We start from the raw sequence: 20066 nt of genomic DNA, 5'->3' as shown, positions 1-20066 counted from the left end.
TTGTTGTTCATTGTTTTGAAGGTTCACTATAATACAGTATGTTTGGGGAGTCTCTCCTTTATTATCATTCTAGGAATTTCACACAAATTACAGCAGCCTTTAATTTGATAAATTGAAGACTTGAAGCAAATGTACAGACTAATTGGCTAGTATGAAGTGAAATTTGGATTCTACAGTACACATTGCCTGTGGGATAGAATGAAAAATATAACAGGGAGTAATTTTTAGGAACCATGGTGATGATTCAAGAATTACATGTTAGTATTCTGATTTTCCATTAGGAGAAGGCAAGGAGCATGTTTCATATTTCTGAACAGCATAAAAATGCTTGGATTCATTCTTCTACTAATTCCACATTAAAGCTTTTTTATTATGTTTAAGTCAATCTTTTACTCATGTATTTCAGTTTCTTTTTCAATTTTCTGTTGTATCAGAAATAATTTTAAATATAAAAAGTAAAGCAATTTAAACTACAAAAATCTACAAATGAGAGAGACGGATCAGGCAAAATAACATTGTAGAATATAGTAATATTCTACAAAAAATATAGCATGCTTTGGCAAGAGATTTGTTAGCGGATTTTTGCAGGAATGGCAGAAGGTCTATGTAATAAGAAAACCATGGATCATGGACTGGGGACTCAACCCTCCCCCGAAGACTAGGCTAGGGGACCTGACCACCACCCTCAAAATTGGACCACCAAGACTCCTCTATAGCCAGCTTTCTCAGGAATTATCAGTCTGAAATATAGCAAATGATGAAATGCTAAGAAATATTAAGACAGCAATTATGAACTCTTCTGTGAATAATAAAGGCTGCATCCAGTCTCTCCTGTGCACATTTATTTGGCAGTAAGCTACAATGAACACATGAAAGTCACTTCTAAGTGTATGTTATGCTTGCAAGAGTCTTCATATGTAAGGGTTTTCAATGATAATGAATGGAAAGTCATTTGCCCTCTCCCAAATTAATAACAGCCCGACTGTCAGTGCTGAGCCCACCCCTCAAAAATAGTTCCAGGGTCCTCAAAGCATGTCAATCATGAATGTTAAAGAATACAGTATGTGGTATAAGGAAGCCTTTGTAGTATATCCATTAATATTGGGCAGGTGTGCAGTAGTTATTTTGTAAAGAACTGGCATGAAAAGTCATTGATTTTAAAAATTCATTTTTATTAATTTTTTCCAAAAGTTATTAAAAAACCCAAATGTTATCAGTTATTTAAATTATCCACTGCAAAATGGAAGCACCCTCTAAGTGTCCAGCTAAATTTTCTAGATCTGATGTAAGAAGCTGCAACTTTGTTTGGATCAAGGGAGTCACACACCAACTTACACCAAGTCTGAATGGTGAGAGCAGAACTGCAAATTCCAAAGAATTAGAAACAGGCCCTCCACACTACAAGGTGCAAAACTAGGAGAAGATACAAAATATATCTACATATATTTATAAAAATCAAAGATATGTACATTAAATAGTTCCACAGAATGCCTATAATTTTCAGATGGTAAGAGGAAAGTGAGTTCCTGATTTTTCCATATTACCTATCTTTTCACTAGTTATAAATATGAATTGAAACGGAGTATATGTCTCAATTTTAAAGACATTTTACTCTGAAGTTATGTTTTTTGTTCTTTGCCTTTTGGAGAAAACATCACATTATATGGTTGCCTTCTTTTTGGACGTGGGCAAGGAGTGAGATCTTCTTTTATGTAACCTTAAAAGAAAAAGAAAAACAAATACTTAATAGCATCATCAAACAATTTTGGTAAGAGAAAGAAATGGTAAAAGAATTCCAGCCTCCTTCAAAATATACTGGCCTATTTCACTTTTATGTTAAGAGACTGTTGCAGAGTTCCTTCATACAGGAAGTCAGATGCTAGGCATTTACAGTATTACATAGTGCTTTTTCATATGATCCCTTTTGCCAGTAGAGGACTGAGTTTTTTGTTCATGGATTAAAGCTGGAAGCATAATGGTGTATTTCATACTTCCTCTTCTATCAAGAAAGACTGTGAAACGCTAGCACAATGGGGACATCTCCCAGACTGCTCACCCATTACTCTGATTTATTCCTGGAACTCTGTGTCCATCCATGTCTATCCCTTTTATCAAACCTCTCTTTCATATTAGGAAACCTTCCAGAAATCTACCTTTAAAAGAAAAATGCCAGAATTGCACAACTATGACATTTTGCTACAGTCCACAGCACAATCTTGTCACATGGCCAGAAGTGAGCTGTAGTGCCATTTTGCCCTTTCTTCTTCTTCTTCTCTTTTCAGAGTGGCCATTTTACAATATTCACATTATACAGTGTGATATGTTGTTCCTCTCTATGAAAGTAAATCCTTTTATAAAAAGGATTTTACTTTCTCACTGGGAGCATCCTCAACCATGCATTATACCTCAAAAGCCACGAGGAGCTGAACAAAAGCATCAACCAACATAAGTCATTTTCCCATTTCCCTCAGAATTCAACTGAGAGAGGTCCTGCAACATACAGGAGGTTTGATGTTTGGCAAACTACCATAAATATTATCAGCCAGCCCATGAGTAAGAGACTGGGTGAAGTGATATGGCTCATTCCTACTGCAGAAAGAAGCAGGACTGTAATGTGAAAGGCTACAATTAATGGATTGTTTTTAAAGGCAAAAGAACTGGATTTAAACTGGCAAACAATTAGTTGCAGAAGAACCATAACATTATGCATAACTTTCTACTCAAGGTTGTGATTTTGATAACATTTCAAAAATTTCCTGTGAGAAAGCCTATAGTATAAATACATACTATGGAGAAGTCAAAAATTACTTTCTCCAAAGAATTTAAATGTTGCACAAGTTTTCCCCTGCAGGTTCACATGCATGGAGAAGGAGAAGTAACACACACACACACACTGAATAATTTCTCTTAATATAAATGTAGCACCTTTATTTTGAAAGTTTAAGCTTGAAATAACATTCTGGTTCAGTATACCAGGTTCCAAAATAAGTAGCTTGAACTTTTGGCAAGAATGATTAGGAACTGTTTGCCCAAGGAACTACTGCAACGCTCTGTTTGCACTAGTAATTTAGCAGGATTTGTCAGTTTAAACTACTTAACAGCCATTGTGGGACCACATATACCTCTTACTGTCAATATAACATTCCGTGTGCAAATACAAAAACATTTTTGATGCTGCATTTTCTCCAGACTTTCCAAGGAACTTAGGAGACTTTGATAGCATGGCACAACTTTATGTAGTGATGTGCCCAGTTCAGTTTTCAGACTTGTCATGGTTTTAGATAATTTGCTGTCACTGTGACTAAACACTGCGTCTGTAACAGCAAGATAATACTGCTCTACCAAACTGTGTTAGTTTAAGGATAACAAATATATTTGTCAGGCACTTCCAGTACTCAGGATATAAATATTAAGTTCCATTATTACTAATTATCATTATTATTTGTCATAGTTATTATTATAAGTTAAAGTGGGTATGGTGCTGCTTGGCCCATACCTAGTTAGCTTTCAAGGGGCCCTGTTTTCCTGTCCTCCACCCTGTTTTCCCAAATGGCTGCCACAGATACATAGATACTTTCTTTGATAATTTTAGATTTATAGACATTAGTTAGACTCTTAATATTGGACACTGTATATGGCTAATACATTTAAAATACTTATCTACTCTAATAAATGAACTGAAAAGGCATTAATGGTATATGCAACTGAAATCAATGGTTAAACACCCATTAATTTCAGTTGCTCTGGTTTGCATTCTTTGTCTGCTTCCATAATACCCAAGGGAAATTATATGGTATCTATGTATGGCATATAAACTGCACAGTAAATGAAATATAATATAGTTTCCCCATCAATCAAACTATATGAATAAGCCATAAATATTCCTTTTTAGTAAAAGTTTTCCAAATTGGACAATGTTGGGTTCTAAACAGGAATATTTTTCACAGCGATACTGCTTTTATTGCCACAACTAATAAAGCCTTTACACATACCCCTTTCATTACTGGATTTACTTCTTCCACTGGCAAAACATGAGTTGACACAGAAGAAGGGTTCTGAATATCTATACTATATATTAATAATCTTTGAAACATATTTTCTCCTGTCAGATGTTCATGTGCTAGGATTCATTTTCTTTTCCCCAACAAACTACCTCACAGTTCCTCTTCCTAAAAATATGAGTCATTAGTTCTATTCTCAGGTGCAAGGACAGCAAATACAAGAAACCTTTGTAAGGTATTTAAAACACAGGAAACACTTTCAGCTACTTAAAAAATAGAGATAACAATAGGGATTTTTTTTCTCTCCATTAGTAGACTGTGGGTTGGTACTTCAAATTCATTACTTATGACTGCCCAACTTATTGACCTAACATAGGTCTTTATTACATGAGTGCTCTTCTACTACAATAGTGCTATTTCCAAAATGCTATGCAATCAGGGTTGCTCTATTTTCTATCATATCTGAAACCTTTCTGGGATTATTTTGGTCATTCCTACTAAAAGCTGCTCACACACTGCCAAGACATTATTCCTACCCCTTTTGGCATAGGCACACACACACAGATCCCGCCACCACTGCAAACTATATATGAAATGTAACCGAAAATAGTCTTACATTAAAAAAAACCCATTTTCTCACTTGCAGGGAGGGGGGATTTCTGATTGGTTAAACCAGACTAAGCACTGGCAGAGAAAAGCAAGCAAGAAGCAGCTACTGATCTATCCATCTCATCTATCTGCCAGTGCTTAGTCTGGTCTAACCAATCTTGATCAGATAGTTTAAAAAAGTCTTTTTAAACATAGGACTATTCATTTTATATATTTCATTTATTTTTGAAGGTAGCATGAAGGACATCTGAAGGTAGAAAAAAGCAAGAAAGATGATAAGAGTTAATGCAATAAAAGCTTTCTTAAACTGTAAGTCTGTTTTACATTTATATTTCCAGATGTGTGTGCGAGAGAGAGAGAGAGAGAGAGAGAGAGAGAGAGAGACTCCAGAACAGGACTGGAAAAAAAGGCTGGTGGGAGGGGCAGTGAGTAAAGGTTTGGCTACTCTTCCCTTCTCCTTCATACCTTATCACTAGAGCACCTAAGCCACACTCAAAGCATGGTAATGACCACCCCCTTACCACCCAAGATCAGCATTAAAGCAGAATTGAACCATCACACTATAAAGTGAAGCAGGAAAGGGGATCATTAACAGAATTTTAGTGTTATTGAAAAGAAATGCTTTTCAAACAGTCTGCCACTGGAGAGCAATGAAGAGGGCCAACGTCATGTGATAACACTGCACCAAAAACATTATAATCCTGCTCCAATTACAATTTGCTGCCTTGTAGTATAAAGTCCATAAAAGAGACAGAACTCTTAGACTTATATATACAATTATTTTATAAACCTACCTCTTTCAACACACATTTGTGTAGAAGGGAATCCAACCTCCCAGAAATTTTCAGGTGTGTCAGCAGGAACATAGCGAGATCGATGCCTTGAACAGATAGCTATCTTCTTCTCTTTTTCTGCGTCAGGAAAATCTGCATAATACTAAGAGACATTGCCAAATCTTAGTAACATGAAATAACACCAGAAAAGAAGTAGCAATGTCCTACTTACAATCTGTAACAGGACATAAGTGGTAAACTGCCTCCTGTGGTCTTCGGGTACTTTATCCTACATTGTGGTCTAAAGCTGTTCACATTTTTTATTTTTTTCAGATGCAGAAAGAATTCCATATATTATTTCTGTTTCTGCAAACATTTTTTTCCTGCACAAGTAGTATATACAGCTGGCTCTCACCCATATCTATAAACTATAGAGCCACTTTTAGAGTTGTTGCTTCCTTGTTGTTGTGTGCCTTCAGGTTGTTTTCAACTTATGGTGACCCTAAGGCATTTCCATGGCAAGCTTCTTCAGAGGGCGTTTGCCACTGAGGCTGACTGCGAGTAAGTGAATTGCCCAACGTCATCCAGTGGGTTTAACATGGCCAAGTTGGAATTCACACCCTGGTCTCCATAGTACTGAAGTCTTATTTGGCAATACCTTTTACATTTTTAGGTATGGTATGGTATTACGAGTACTTTTTGTGAATTAAGTTGTGTTTGTAGAATGTAATGACATGTCTCTGAATTTTTTCTCTTAATTATGGTTAAGAAAATGGGCAAGCTCATACATGCCAGAATTGCACAACTATGGTCTCCTTATTTATTCATATCCTTTTCTCCCAAGATGGGATTCAAGGTAGCTCTCTTGTGCATTCTCCCTCTTTTTCTTTCTGGAGGAAACAATGGTACAGACTGGCAAACCAGCTTAAAGCTTTTTATTTGAACCTAACTATGCACATGTCTAGTACCCTCAATAAGAGAAAATGAATTCATATCCATGAAGAGAAGTAGTTGATAAGGCTGTCTTTAATCTCTCAGAGGTGAGAGACTATAAATGTTTTGTTCGTACTAGATCAGAGAAATGGATCCTTTATTTAATCTTTTGCTATTACAGTAAGAGTGCACTATCTTTTCATGCATCCCCTTTAATTATTGGCAAGCTATTAGGCTACAGTCTGATTCATTAGGTAAGCAATTTATACCATATCCTAAGAGCCCATCTCTCAGTTATTTCTCTTGGGTATGGCTGATTCATCGCTTTTGCTCACGCAGAAGGATAACATTAATGGGAACACTCAGGTACTAAACTTCTGGGCTACAGCACTTCATTATGGCTATACTGGAAACATTTTTGCAGTTGTTAGCAGTTATAATGAGTACTTTCACTGACAAAAACAAAGAGTATATTAACATCAGCAAGAAAGTCTTTGCAAAGTAAGACCTCAGGTATGAACTAGGATTAAAAAGAGGAAATTTTCCTATGTGTTACCTATTTAGCCATATGCCACCCTCTTTCTGAAGAGGCACGCATGATCTTGTTCCTAACATTTCCTAACAGGAAGAGTGCTCATGCCAAATAACTTTCTAGTTGATGCTGTGAATTTATATAGGGTGCTTAAACAAAATGGGACAGCAAATTTATCAGAAGTGATCTCTGGGAAGGACATTTAAAAGACAAATGCTGTTTACTGTAAAAAAATTTATAATGATGCACACGGGGTTAAAAAAAATCCCAATGTCATATATTCTCTCACAGAATCTGAGCTACAGTGACTGACTGGGATAAGAATCTTGGGAATGTGGTGGATAGTTGAGAAAATGTCCACCCAGTGTGCAACTGTTGTGAAAAAGGCAAATTCCATTTGGAAACAAAAGTTAAACTACCAATTCAGTTCCAACAGGACTGAATCTTTATCTCTCTCTAGCTCTTTAACAGGCTTTGTAATAGTTAGCCCATGTAGGAACATGACTCGTCTAAACCATATAATTTAGCCATTTATCCATCAGAATTATCAGATTCTTTCATATTCATTACAGCATCTATTAAACTATTATACAGACATTTCATAAATGAACATTTTTACATGTAAAAAATTACATGTACACATACAGAATTCTGTCCTGTGTGTCATATCCAAAAACCATTTGTTATATTAAGAATACCTGTATTATTTCCTCTGTTGAGGAACTACACATCTCTAAAGAGACATTCAAGGATTAATCTCCTTGAGTGTTTCTAAATTTCAGCAGCATCTGCTACATTATAAGCATATTATAACGTAGTTTCTGGGAAAATACAAAGTGTATCTTATTACATTTAAAGCCCTACATGGTTTGGGTCCAGGTTACCTACAGGATTACCTTCTCTGATATAATCTTCAACTGGCCAGGACTAGACTGGCAACTTTCGCTCAGAGGACCGTTTCATCAGCTGCCTCTAGACAGTAGAATGACCAGCTGGAAGAGATTCACCAGCTAAACATGCTGTCTGAATTCAAAACAGTATTAAAGACCTATCTCTTCCAGCAGGCCTACCTAATTGATCTTAAACTATGAATCGTAAATTGGTATATTTTAAATTTATGTCTGGATGATTTTAATGTGTAATGGTTGTTTTAATCTTAAATTCATGGAGGAAAAGATTATCAGCTTCTAGATAATCTGGATTATATATTCCTTCCAGTCTAAAAGATAATACAGTATGCCTCTCAGTACACAAGTTGCTGAGAAACCCATAGCCTTCGGCTGGCTAATATGGGAACAGAATTCTGGCTTTTGGTGTGATCCAACAAGTTTCTTGTATTTTTATTTGGAATCGCACTTATTTGAATAAAGCAGGAACTGCTAATAAAATTATTGTTAAGGTGGCAAAATTTTATGTCCAAGCCTTTTCTACTAAGAACCAGCTGGTCAAACTCTCTTAGTAATTATATGAAAAGTATCAGGCCCTACTAGGTTCCTTACTGAAGTGAGTTTTTGTCACTGTTTGCACATACATTGGAATTTTCCTAAACATTTGTACCTATTCATTTTATTGTTTGTTTTCTAATTGTAGAGGCTGGTCTACGTCTGTAATAAAGTTATCACATCACTTTAAAAGTGAAGTTTAGGTTCACATAGGGCAGACTTGTATTTAACATTTTAAAATAAGGGTACTCCTACAAGCACCATCCTACCTCCTCATCTCTACACTTGTACTGGCCCTGCATTATGCATTCCAATATATAAACCACCCCTTAGAACTAATGCCTATTCCTTAGTTTTTATTATCAATCACTGATTATTTATTTAACATTTGAATTCATTTAATACCTAAAATATTTTCAGACCCCTCTTCAAAATGTCCCAGTGCAAAGTTTTCAAGGCATCGAGTTTAGATGAGCTTGACTTTTGTTTTGTTTGGCAACCTGACAGTCCTAAGATTCTGAAAATAAAGTGCAGTATCTCCTCACTGACTTGAAAAACACCCAAAACACACAGGCATACACACACAAAGGCTCACTATAGATGCTTCAGAGTGAATTAAACAAGGCAAGAATTTTAATCCTCATTGCTGATGTTTGTAGGATAATATGTTGTCCTTCAAGCCAGAGTCCCTGTCAGAACTGTGTGATACAGACTTTACACAGTACCACTGTGTTTATGCATTTAGAAGCCTCTATCTCAGTGGTACATTCATGCTTCAATTTAACTAGAAACTTGACAGCCTTGCAAATTCCAAACACATCCTGAATCAAAAAAGTGACTAAGAAATCACATCAAATGGTAATTATCAAAAGGGAGGAAATTCTTCTAGTATAAAAAATGAACAACAATGTAATTCAAGGCAACAGTTATACAGAATAAAGTTTTAAAGGCTTGTTTACATGTGTAAATTCTTCATTTGACAACGGGAGTATAAAAAATGAACCACAAAACTAAAACAAAACACCACATAGAAGATTTTTTATATTACCTTCTACACTACATTTTCCAATCAAAGCAATTCACATATTCAGCTGTAAGTCTTTTCTTAGCTATTAGTTTGGGTTTTTTTTTTATCTGCTTGGATCAGAGGGGGGAGGACTGTTCCCAGACAAACCTTCCCAGTATCCTGTTTCCAACCCCTTTCTAAAGGAAAGAAGAAACAAGAAGCTAAAATCTGTAACACAATTAATAAAAAAAGAGATCCCAAGGGCTACATGGAATTCTACTAAAACCCTGCCAGACCAAAACATAGCACCATGTACCAGTCCAAAATATAGCACCATATTTTTCAATATACAAAGATGATAACCATGCTTGCACAATGAAGAGTGCTTAGTAGCAGCAAACTGCTTGGTGCTACTCAGTGGAACATGCTCAGTAGCCTCAACTGGTGCAGATGTGTTTCTGGTATTTGGCACTGTAGTGTCAGTGAGATCAAACACTGATCCTGTCTTTCAACTAGGAAGAGATATTAACCTGGATGTAGAAACTAGTTTCTATTCCCAGTAAATATTCTCATAATATTTGAAACAGGTAAAAAACCCACATACAAGTTACAGAACATGAACTAAAAAATGACATGAATAGCCACCATGCCATAACAAGTTTTACTAGAAGAGCATATGGCAGGAACAAAAGCCAAACAAATACTTCCTGGCACAACTTTTCAAAAACAAGTCACCTGACAGTTGAATCAGGTAAATTCATAACCTACATGAATTCAATGCCAAAAGATTTGGTATGGGAGCTTAAAATATCAATGTCTATTAATCTTTATTGCTAAACAGAATCTCTATATACAGACACAATTTACTTCTGATATGTGAGACAAACAATGGAAGAGACACACGCCTTTTCTACCTTTCTTGTGTGTTTCCAAAGACATCTGTGTGATTCCCTTAAAAAAAGAAAGGGACCTTAGCCTAAATAAAACTGTATTCATAATGGTGAATGTAATATATCTCTGTGTGCTCCTTGGACACTTCCTTATGTTGTTAAAAGTGCATTGAAAAATCACAAGTACTAATCACAGAAGGGACAGAAGACTTATGAATCAGGGTAAAGCTAAAGCTTTATAGGTAAAAAAAGTACTCACATGGAAATATATCCAAGTATAAAGCTTATTAACCCTATGGTCGGACACAACTTGACAACCTTGCCAGTGGGGAATATCTTTACCTTTTTTTAACCTTTAAAGCTTTAGCTTTACTCTGATTCATAAGTCTTCGTCCTTCATTCCATCATTTTGGTCCAATGCTCCTGCAAACATTCCACACAGTTCTGTGAAAACATTCATCTTGGATTGTTTATACTAAAGGTTCATGCCTATAAATGTTTAACAGCTCTGTCTTTAAATCTTACAATTTCTTTACTATAGAAAAACATCTAACAAATGTTTCCAATTTCATAGTTACTACTATAAGTAATTTGCCAAAATGTAACAAGAACCAAGTTCCTGGAGAGGAAAAGCCCAGCACTGCACAGACAGGAAATTAAAATTGTTTACACTCAACTCTTGGCACAAGACACAGACCTGCTTTCTGTCCTGTTTTCTGATGATGATGATGATTCAGGCATTCTAGATTTCACATATTTTGGGAAGAGAGAACTGAGTTTCACAGTACGCTATAAAGCTGTGTGTAATTCAGAAAAGTCTAAAAAGCTTTTAACTTTGTTGAAAAAATTTTTTGTTTGAAAAACATATTGATGTGTTTGTTTTAAATGGAACAAACCAGATTCAAAAAATGGTTCAAAAAGAAAATTAAAATATTAACACTTTTATTGTCAGAGACACTATTGTATACAGTGCGCCCGTGTCACACGCGTACGCACTATACGAGGCTTTCAGCAGATGTTGAAAGCTGCGTGGGAGCGCATGGTGCGGTGCGTTCCATTTAGATTAATGAGGTGCATGCCCGTGGCACCACATGCACGAGCCCCATTACTTTCAATGGGGCTCGAGCATACACATTTTTTTAAGTGCGCGGGGGGTGTTCGGAGCAGATCCCCTGCGTAAAAAAAGGGTGCACTGTAGTATAGATACTCATGCTCCCTCAAATGGCAGTGTATTGCACATGTGCTCCTTCAATGTAATTGGATACAATTTGTATCAAGGTGTTTGGTGCAGTCCAATAACTTCAGATGGAAACATTGTTTAAATTTGAAAAGCAGATTGTGAAGTTATTTGTAACCATCATTCTCATAATAATGAAATAGAATGAATGGTCACTATTACTTGGAATAAAAAACTGATATGTATTAGAGGGTCATGTTGTATAGGGCTGCACCTTCCTACAATCCTAGGGGATATGGGGGATGGGCAATTTTACTGTTATTGGGTCCCTTTCTAGGCCATTTCAATTTTCGGGCCACTTCCTGTTGGAAAAAATGTATTTCCTGTGCCTCAAATGGCTCAGGGGAATTTACAGGAATCAAATTTGTATAATCTATTAATCCACATCTTAAAACTCGGGACTTGCATTCATGACTTTAAAAAAAAAGCCAATGGACTGGGTCCATATCTGAGAGAGGGCTCATGAAAGGTATTCTCCATCTACTCCTTCCCTGGACACACTGCCTGCTTAAAATTCCTCCATAGGTTATAGTGTGATGTAGCATGTGCTCTAGGAAACAGATGGGAGAAGGGAGGAACTATCTGTAAATGGGGTGGAGGCATTCATTATGTGCAATAGCTGCCCCTTTCAAGGTTGCCCATAAGTAGATTTTTTCCTTTGCATTTCAGTCTTCTCTGTCATAGTTTACAATATGCAATGGGGCCTTCCAATCCTCAAAGCAGTCTGTCTTTAAGTGAGACTGATGAAAGGGTGAGAATGCAAGTGGAGTCGTTTCCAGTATTTCTCTTAAGCCTATATTCATCTGGATTGAACCAATAGAATTTCAGAGTTGGATGTACTTTTGGAGGTCATTTGGTACATCCCCCTCACCGTACCCAGGATCTCCAAGAAAGGATGCAACTATAGCATCTGTCAGATTGCCATCCAGCCTATGCTTAAAACACTTCCAACAAAGGTAGCTCACAATACTGCAAAGCAGTCCATGTCATTTATGAACAGCTTCTATCATAGAAAGGTTCAGCTAAAATCTCTTTTCTTGTGAAAAGATTAAAATCACATTTCCATACATTTGTTCTGCTGTACCTTCTGCTTAGCAGCCCTTCAGTGGTTCAAGACCACTATGCCATCTCTTTATTCTTCTGACTAAGTGTACCCAGGTTTTTTTACCCACTCCATGTATGGCTTTCTTTCCAGGCTACCTACCAATTTGATCACCTGCCTCTATACATGCTACAGTTGTCTACATGCTTCTTAAATATATGTTACCAGAACCGGAGACAGTACTGCAGATGTGGCCTCATAGATGAGCTAGTAGACTGATAGGTTTTAAAGCATAATTTGATTATGCACCATTTCCTGGGCTCATACTAAAGATATGTTTCTTCACACCTGAAATGTAGGATGCATTATTCTACTGAAAACTAAAGATCCAAAGTACCAAGGAAAATAGTTTACTTACTATTTCACATTCCTTACAAGTATGACCTGGTAATTTTCTCCTTTCTTCTTTCTTCCGCACAACCTCAATGTGAGGAAAATCTAATAACATACTCCTTCTGGAAAGACACAGAAATTGCAAGGATCTAAAGTTGGTGTTTTAAATACTGTTTTTGTATAAGGGAACTACCATATGTTGGTTTAATATTCATCAAATTATATAATTTTGCATATCATTTGTGATTAGTTATAAATAAAACTAAACCAAACCCAGATAATTTCACCATAGTGGCAGTTAGTCTGCTACTATATTTCTGATTATTCACCACTTTACATGCATCACTATTATAGAACTAATGGAAAAAGAGAATATAATTATCACTACATCTCAATGACTTCAAAAAAACCTGACTACAATTATCCAATGAGAAAAGGCAGGACATGTTATAATTGCAACACAGTAAGTATTGCTAGTACTTAATCTCCATGCATTTCAATAGTGGTCATTTCAAATTTTTGAACAAGGCCTACTGAAAAAGGAGTGGCTCAGAAGCAGCTATGCATAGAATCCCAGGTCAATGCAACATGTACATGTTAAATCTTGTTCTTAATCATAGAATCATAGAGTCGGAAGAAACCACAAGGGCTATCCAGTCCAACCCCCTGCCATGCAGGAATAATACAATCAAAGCACTCCCCAGCCTCTGTTTAGTTCCAAGTAACAGATCCACTGAATCAACAGACGTTTGATAAGTCAGCACTTATTTATGTTCTATTTACCCAGTGGATTCACTCTAGTTGGTATAATACAGTTGGCCCTTTTTATACACTGATTTTTTATATACGGATTCAAGCATCCACAGTTTGAAAATGTTCAAAAAAAGTATAAATTTCAAATATCAAACCTTGATTTTCCATTTTTTTATAAGGGACACCATTTTGCTATGTCGTTATATTTAATGGGACTTGAGCATCCATGGATTTTGTTATCCACGGGGGATCTTGGAACCAAACCCCAGCGTATAACAAGGGCCCGCTGTAGTCCATAGCAGTCATAAACACATTCCTTTGATTTTCACTTTTCTTATTCCTTGAAAATTGGAAACAGATTTTGTACATGCATATTGCAATATAGCAAAGAACTCAATAAATACAATTCAGCAAAGAAATACTATAATGCGACCAAACAATTTTTCATAAAAAGGAAAGGGCACTATAACAAACAAATAATATTGATTTATCTTATCTGTCTACTGAAACTGAAGTGATAAAGTTTATACTTTTATAAAGAAAATAGCTTGGGAATGTGCTCTAAAAAGGAAAATAAGAAGTAAGATTGTCTTCCTCATGCAAAACTGTGAAGTATATCATCCTTATGCTTTGTGTATTTCACACAGTTTATATTAGTTAAATCTTTCTGAATTTTCTTTTTTTCCCCCCTTTAAATGATATACTTCCAATTTTGTCATTTCTTTGCTTGTACAGAAAAAAACATGAACTATTTTTCATACTGTAGAAACCTTATTGTATAAAAGATAATTTTTACAAAGATCTTGCAGTACCTTTCATCACTTTTAAGATATGGTTCCACAAAAGCTTTCTGTTTGGTTTTATCTTGTTTGTCTCCTTGACCTAAAATACATAAATAACATGCCACAACATTTAAATACTGTTAGAAAGCACAATAAACCTAACTAAAGAAACTTGGCTGTGACAAGCTATAGATTTCTCACTTCTTGAAAACAATAAATAGTTTTTCTTGAATACCCAATCCAGGTTGTTGGGGTGGGGGAGGAAAAAGATAAAGGACCCCTTTCTAACATGCATTCTAACTTCTCTTCAGCCCAAGCAGGCAGTGCATTGTATAATATATATATGAATAAATACTCTGCAGGTTTTTCTTGATTATTGACATCTCTTTATTTTCTTCCTCTTCCTCCTCAAAAGATCCTTTATTATTACATCCTGGAAGCTTGCCATCTTCTAAATAGGATTCATATTCTTCGTATGATGTCCGATCAAATATTTCAGATAAGTTAGCATTCTCTTTTTTCTCTTTTCCTAGAAACATAAGTAGTAATGATTATTAAGATAATTACTGAAAATAAGAAGCTATTAAATAGTAATAACAATAACATTTCTATACCACTTAATAGTGAACTCAGCACTCTCTAAGCGGTTTATAAATGTTAGCTAATTGCCTCCAACAACCTGGGTACTCATTTTACCAAACTATGGGCCCAAACAGACAGGCCAAAATAAAGCTGCTTTGGGTCACTTTGAGGTATGCTGTTTAAATGACACACGCATCTTAAGAGGCCAGAAGCAACACCAAAGCTGCACATCAGTCCTTAGGACTGGAGCGTGGCTTTGGCATGGCTTCCAGCCTCTTAGGACACATACATCATTTAAACAGTATACCTCCAAAGTGACCCGAAGCAGCCTGTCTATTTAGGCCCATAGAAAGGATGGAAGGCTGAGTCAACCTTGGAGCCCTGGGATTGAACTCACAATATTGTGGCTGCAGTACCGGCATTTAACCACTGCACCATCAGGGCATACTGTAATTATTTTTCTGTGTTTTTAATTTAAAATGAATAAAAAGAGGCATGTTATGCTTCTACTTTTTCCATCAACATATGGAATTGTTGGATGATCACTTGGATTATCCTTATCAAAGAGAAAGAACAAGATCACAGGATAGTTTCTCAGGGGTTTTTGGTGATGCCAGCCACAGATGCTGGCGAAACGTCAGGAAGAAACTCTGCTAGAACATGGCCACATAGCCTGAAAAACCCACAATAAACAATTTTTGGTGAGTTCAAACATATAATGTTTAAGCCACAATAATTATCATTTCAGTTTCCTGTCACTGTTTAAGAAGAGGGCTTTATCTACTAACATCCTTGTATTTAATTTAATATAAGCATAAACGATCTTTTCTCATATACTGCTAAGCTACATGGAAGAGGGGAAAGGGAATCAGTTTAATTCTATACTGTAGATACTTTAATTTCAGTTTTACATAACTTTCTGTGTATTACGTGGGCTTCTGCAGATTCAGTTGGCATGTGAGGAAAAGCTAACCATAGTGGATTGGTCCTCCATGCCAACCCGTGAATAGGAAGCTTTACCAGTTACATGAACAAGCTAGCTCCCACTGGCCTAACATAAAACATACTCCACACTTATTTTACTTATTTACCTACTCATGATCTCAAAGGGCCTTCAAGGAACCATGGAATATAAAATAAAAATTATGAAACAAAAATGTATAAAATTATATCATGTTAAATTATTTACAACTTATAATAAATAACACAGTTTTAAAGCTCAGACTTAACAGGCAACAGCAGTGCAAGTAAAGCCAACCACCTCCACAGCCTTTGAAGCCTGGTGAAAAGGAAAATTTTTACATAACTATTTAAAAGGGGAAATGTGAATGTCAGGAAAGACAGTCCAAGTACTGATGCTACACTAAAAAGCTCTAAGATTAGTAAACACACATTGATTACCGTTGCTGATCTGAAGCATTTTTCGGCTTCAGGGAAGGAATAAACTTCAGATATTACAGTAGTTGAATGGGGAAGGGACTCCTACAAAGTTAATCTTACCTTTAAATGTGAGTTGGCAGGGGAGTGTCATTTTTTTTCCTTTCTTTTTTAAACTACCACCCAACCCAAGCAGAAGCTGGCTATTCTCAAGAAAAATATGGTGGCTTTCCTGGGAAAAATGTCCCAATAGGAACCATGTTCCACTGTGGCTCCATCTGTACTGCAGATATAATGCAGTTCGATACCACTTTAACTGCCATAGCACAGTCCTATGGCATTCTGGGAAATGTAGTCTGCTGTGGCACCAGAGCTCTCTGATACATAAGGCTAAATGTCTCACAAAACTACAAATTCCAGAATTCCATAGCACTAAGCTATGGTGGTGAAGGTGGTGTCAAACTGGATTATTATACAGTGAGGATGTAGCCCATGATGGCATGCTGCTTCCATTCAGTGTTCTGGCAGCCAAATTACCACTTGAAGCATGTGCAGTGGTCTTTGTTTAAAAAGCAGCAAAATAAAAATAAATATCCACAGTCATCATTTAACGTTATCAGCACCCCTGAAAAGAATTTAAAATGCAAACTTTCATAAGTAACTAAGGCCCGTTCCGGATGGACATAAAGTACATGCCGAGCACGTACTAAGGTTAGAAAGGGGCGTCCTTTCTGGACACCCCTAACCCTAGTACGCACTCGATGCGTACAAAATGGCGGTGCCCGTTCTACACGGGCACTGCCATCTTGACATCGCGGATGCATAGCGTCCACACATCCCACAAAAGAAGTGACGTCAAAAATGCGCCATTGGCCACTTGCGGCGTCACTTCTGGGGTGCAAAAAGAAGCCGCTTTTTGTAGCTTCTTTTTGTTGTGTCCGGGAATCACGCGGTTTGACCGCTGTGGTTCCCGGACGCAGCAACCTCCGGCGCCGGCAGAGTGCCGTTTTGGAGCACTTTGTAACATGACCATTAATCAAACAAAGGGGGAATACTTGCCCCTGCCTTGCTAATCAATGATAGTGGTGGTTCCTGAATAATTTTCTCACTGCCACCGCACCGAAATCTCAATACTCAGGGCAGCACAAGGGGTAGCAAGCATCACTGAGGTATACCAGATGCAGGCTTTTGTAAGTCAGGACCAAAAATTTAAATTCTACCCAGAAACAAACTGGTGACCAGAGAAGGTAATAAAGAATCAGTTATATGTGACTACCCTCTGTACACATGGGCCAAAAGGCCAGTGCTCCCCCTAGCCTCATGTCATCCTGTCTGGATGACACAGGTCATTAATTAACTCCAGGTTAATGTCAGACTGGATGTGGATCCCAATGGGGCCTTAAGTTTCTGAAAAGAAACTCCGTGGCAATAGCTGACAGACTGGATGGTCCCACATGCCTTGTACCTGCCTCCACCATTGTGTCTGCTGAGAAGACCCCCTCTGTGACATTGGTTGGGGGTACCTGGTCATGTGGGTGTAGCCAGGCACCCCGTTTCTGTTCTTATGGGCTGCAATGGGGGTCTTCTCAGCAGATGCAACAATGGTGAGAAAATCAGGAGTGTGGCAGTAGAGGGTCCTCTGCATGGTGGTGGGCAGGCATGTAAATTGTATTGTACTGTTATATGACGATGACTTAGTTTTAATGTAATTATCTTTTACTGTATTTTATTGATGTGGTTCTGTATGTATTTTACTGGGTTGTAATCCTGTCTCAATCCATCTGGGAGAGGCAGGAAAATAACAACAACAACAACAACAACAACAACTATTATTATTATTATTATTATTATTATTATATACCTGCCTGTTGCTGCATTGGCCTTGAGACTGACCTGGATCATGCTATCATCCTGCCTGTCTGCTTAGGGCAGATGAAAAAAACTAGTTAACATATTCTGGAGTAGTTGGAAATTTCTGGAGTAGTTAGAAATTTTAAGAATAACCTCACATGCTGATCATTACAGTAGTGTTGTTACTATGTACCTTCAAGTTGTTTGCAAATTGTGGTGACCCAAAGGCAAATCTATTACTGGGTTTTCTCAGTAAAATTTGTTCAGAGAGCATTTGTCATTGACTTCCTGAGAGTGAATGAGTGTGACATTCCCAAAGTCACTCAGTGAGTTTCCATGGCAGAGCAGGAATGTGAACTCTGGTCTCCAGAGCCTTAATTCAACAGTCAAACCACTAGACCATGCTGGCTGCCATTACCATAGTCCAGTTAGGAAATTACTAAGAATGTACATGACATTAGTCAGATTCTTAATCTTCACAAACGAAGCACAAAAAGCCCTCTCTACACTTTGACTTTCAGCTGGCAATCTAAACAATGAATGCAGGCGCCTTTAACACCTCTGCATCTTAAGAAAGTGTAAACCCATCAAAGGCCACAAAGGAGGAAGGCCTAAATTCAGGTCAACCCTAAAAGCATTTTGATGCCTTGAGCCTCCTACTTCACACTGGGCCCTTTCACATCATAACAATTATAATACTGTGATTCCACTTTAACTACCTTGACAATATTCCATGGACTCTCGGGATTTACAGTTCCAGGAGGGGTACTTATACTTCTCAGACACAGAGCATTAGTTTCTCACAAAGCACCCCACAAGATGCTGCTATGACAGTTAAGGGAAAAAACAGTGTTTTATCCCTCCTTATTCTCTCAGTTGCTTGTGAAGTCGTTCTTTTTATCCTCTTAGGCAGCTATTAGGCTGCTCAAATATTCCTATCACCCAATTATGCTTTGATAACAGGCACTGGTAAAGACATCTTGATGCATTTTCAGTTTATCTGTACAGGTGTTATTATTGGCTTGTTACAGACCTTCATTATTTGAGCAATCAGACAAAAACTTACGTGGACTGTCTGCTTCTTTCTGTTCTTGATTTTTCATTCTTAATAGAATACTATCACTAACAAACGTATAGTCAATATCCATGGTCTCAGCTCCATTTCTTGTTTGGCTACCTTCCTTTTGGGCAAAAGAGTTACAAAACAATTATGATAAACAAATTTTATGATACTGCAACCCAGTATGTAATTTTAACTTATACACAAGATGCCCAATGTACCTATATCAGAAAAAAATGCTTATACTGTTGAGCTTTTTAGCATTCTACAAAGATTGCAAGCCCTTCAGGGGCTGTACAAACATATTCCCATGATTGCTTGTCAATTATACAGTGCAGAAGCTCTTAGATCAAAGCCTTGGCACCTTCCAAAATTCCCAAGGTTGAAAAATATATCTTTGTGAGAACAAGGTTTATGTCTGATACATTACAGTGGCCAAGGGAGAAAATAATTTCCAGGTGAAGATAACTGTCCAAAGAAATGTCTGAACTGGACTTTTCTTAATAAGGTTTAAAAGCAGTTTAGGAATTTCTACCATATTTTATTTATTTATTGGATTGTCCCAAAATGAGATTACTTTAAAGCTAAGTCTTGAAATATGAGAGAAGCAGAAAAGCAGGACATGATTCCTATCCATCTTTGGTTTAATAAATTCAGTATATGAAATAAAGTTTCTTGAGATAAAGATCACAATTGTCTACCACAGCTTTCTGTGTCCTTTTGTTAATTCATAGATGCAGAGTAAGTTTGAAGTTTCCCACCTTCTATTGGTCACCTGTAGTTTACAACCATTGTAAAGTAAT

The 20066-nt window shown here is 36.9% G+C and overlaps 1 protein-coding gene across 2 annotated transcripts in view; it reads right to left on the bottom strand.

The window, feature by feature from the left end:
* Positions 1 to 480: 480 nt before the first annotated feature.
* LOC121917344 (DNA endonuclease RBBP8-like) overlaps positions 481 to 20066 on the bottom strand; it is a 72219-nt gene continuing 52633 nt past the window's right edge. Inside the window, exons 14-19 of one of the 2 annotated variants that reach the window (XM_042443248.1) lie at positions 19270 to 19384; positions 14749 to 14922; positions 14424 to 14493; positions 12884 to 12980; positions 5405 to 5546; positions 481 to 1717 (exon numbers count right to left, since the gene is read on the bottom strand). In XM_042443248.1, the coding sequence (XP_042299182.1) occupies positions 1620 to 1717; positions 5405 to 5546; positions 12884 to 12980; positions 14424 to 14493; positions 14749 to 14922; positions 19270 to 19384 (696 nt within the window). In that variant the 3' untranslated portion in view covers positions 481 to 1619. The remainder of the gene's footprint in view (positions 1718 to 5404; positions 5547 to 12883; positions 12981 to 14423; positions 14494 to 14748; positions 14923 to 19269; positions 19385 to 20066) is intronic. The other variant, XM_042443249.1, reaches the window with a different exon arrangement.

This window comes from Sceloporus undulatus, unplaced genomic scaffold, assembly GCF_019175285.1.
Source record: "Sceloporus undulatus isolate JIND9_A2432 ecotype Alabama unplaced genomic scaffold, SceUnd_v1.1 scaffold_15, whole genome shotgun sequence".
NCBI classification, from domain to species: domain Eukaryota; kingdom Metazoa; phylum Chordata; class Lepidosauria; order Squamata; family Phrynosomatidae; genus Sceloporus; species Sceloporus undulatus.
This window is presented reverse-complemented; position numbering and strand designations above follow the sequence as displayed.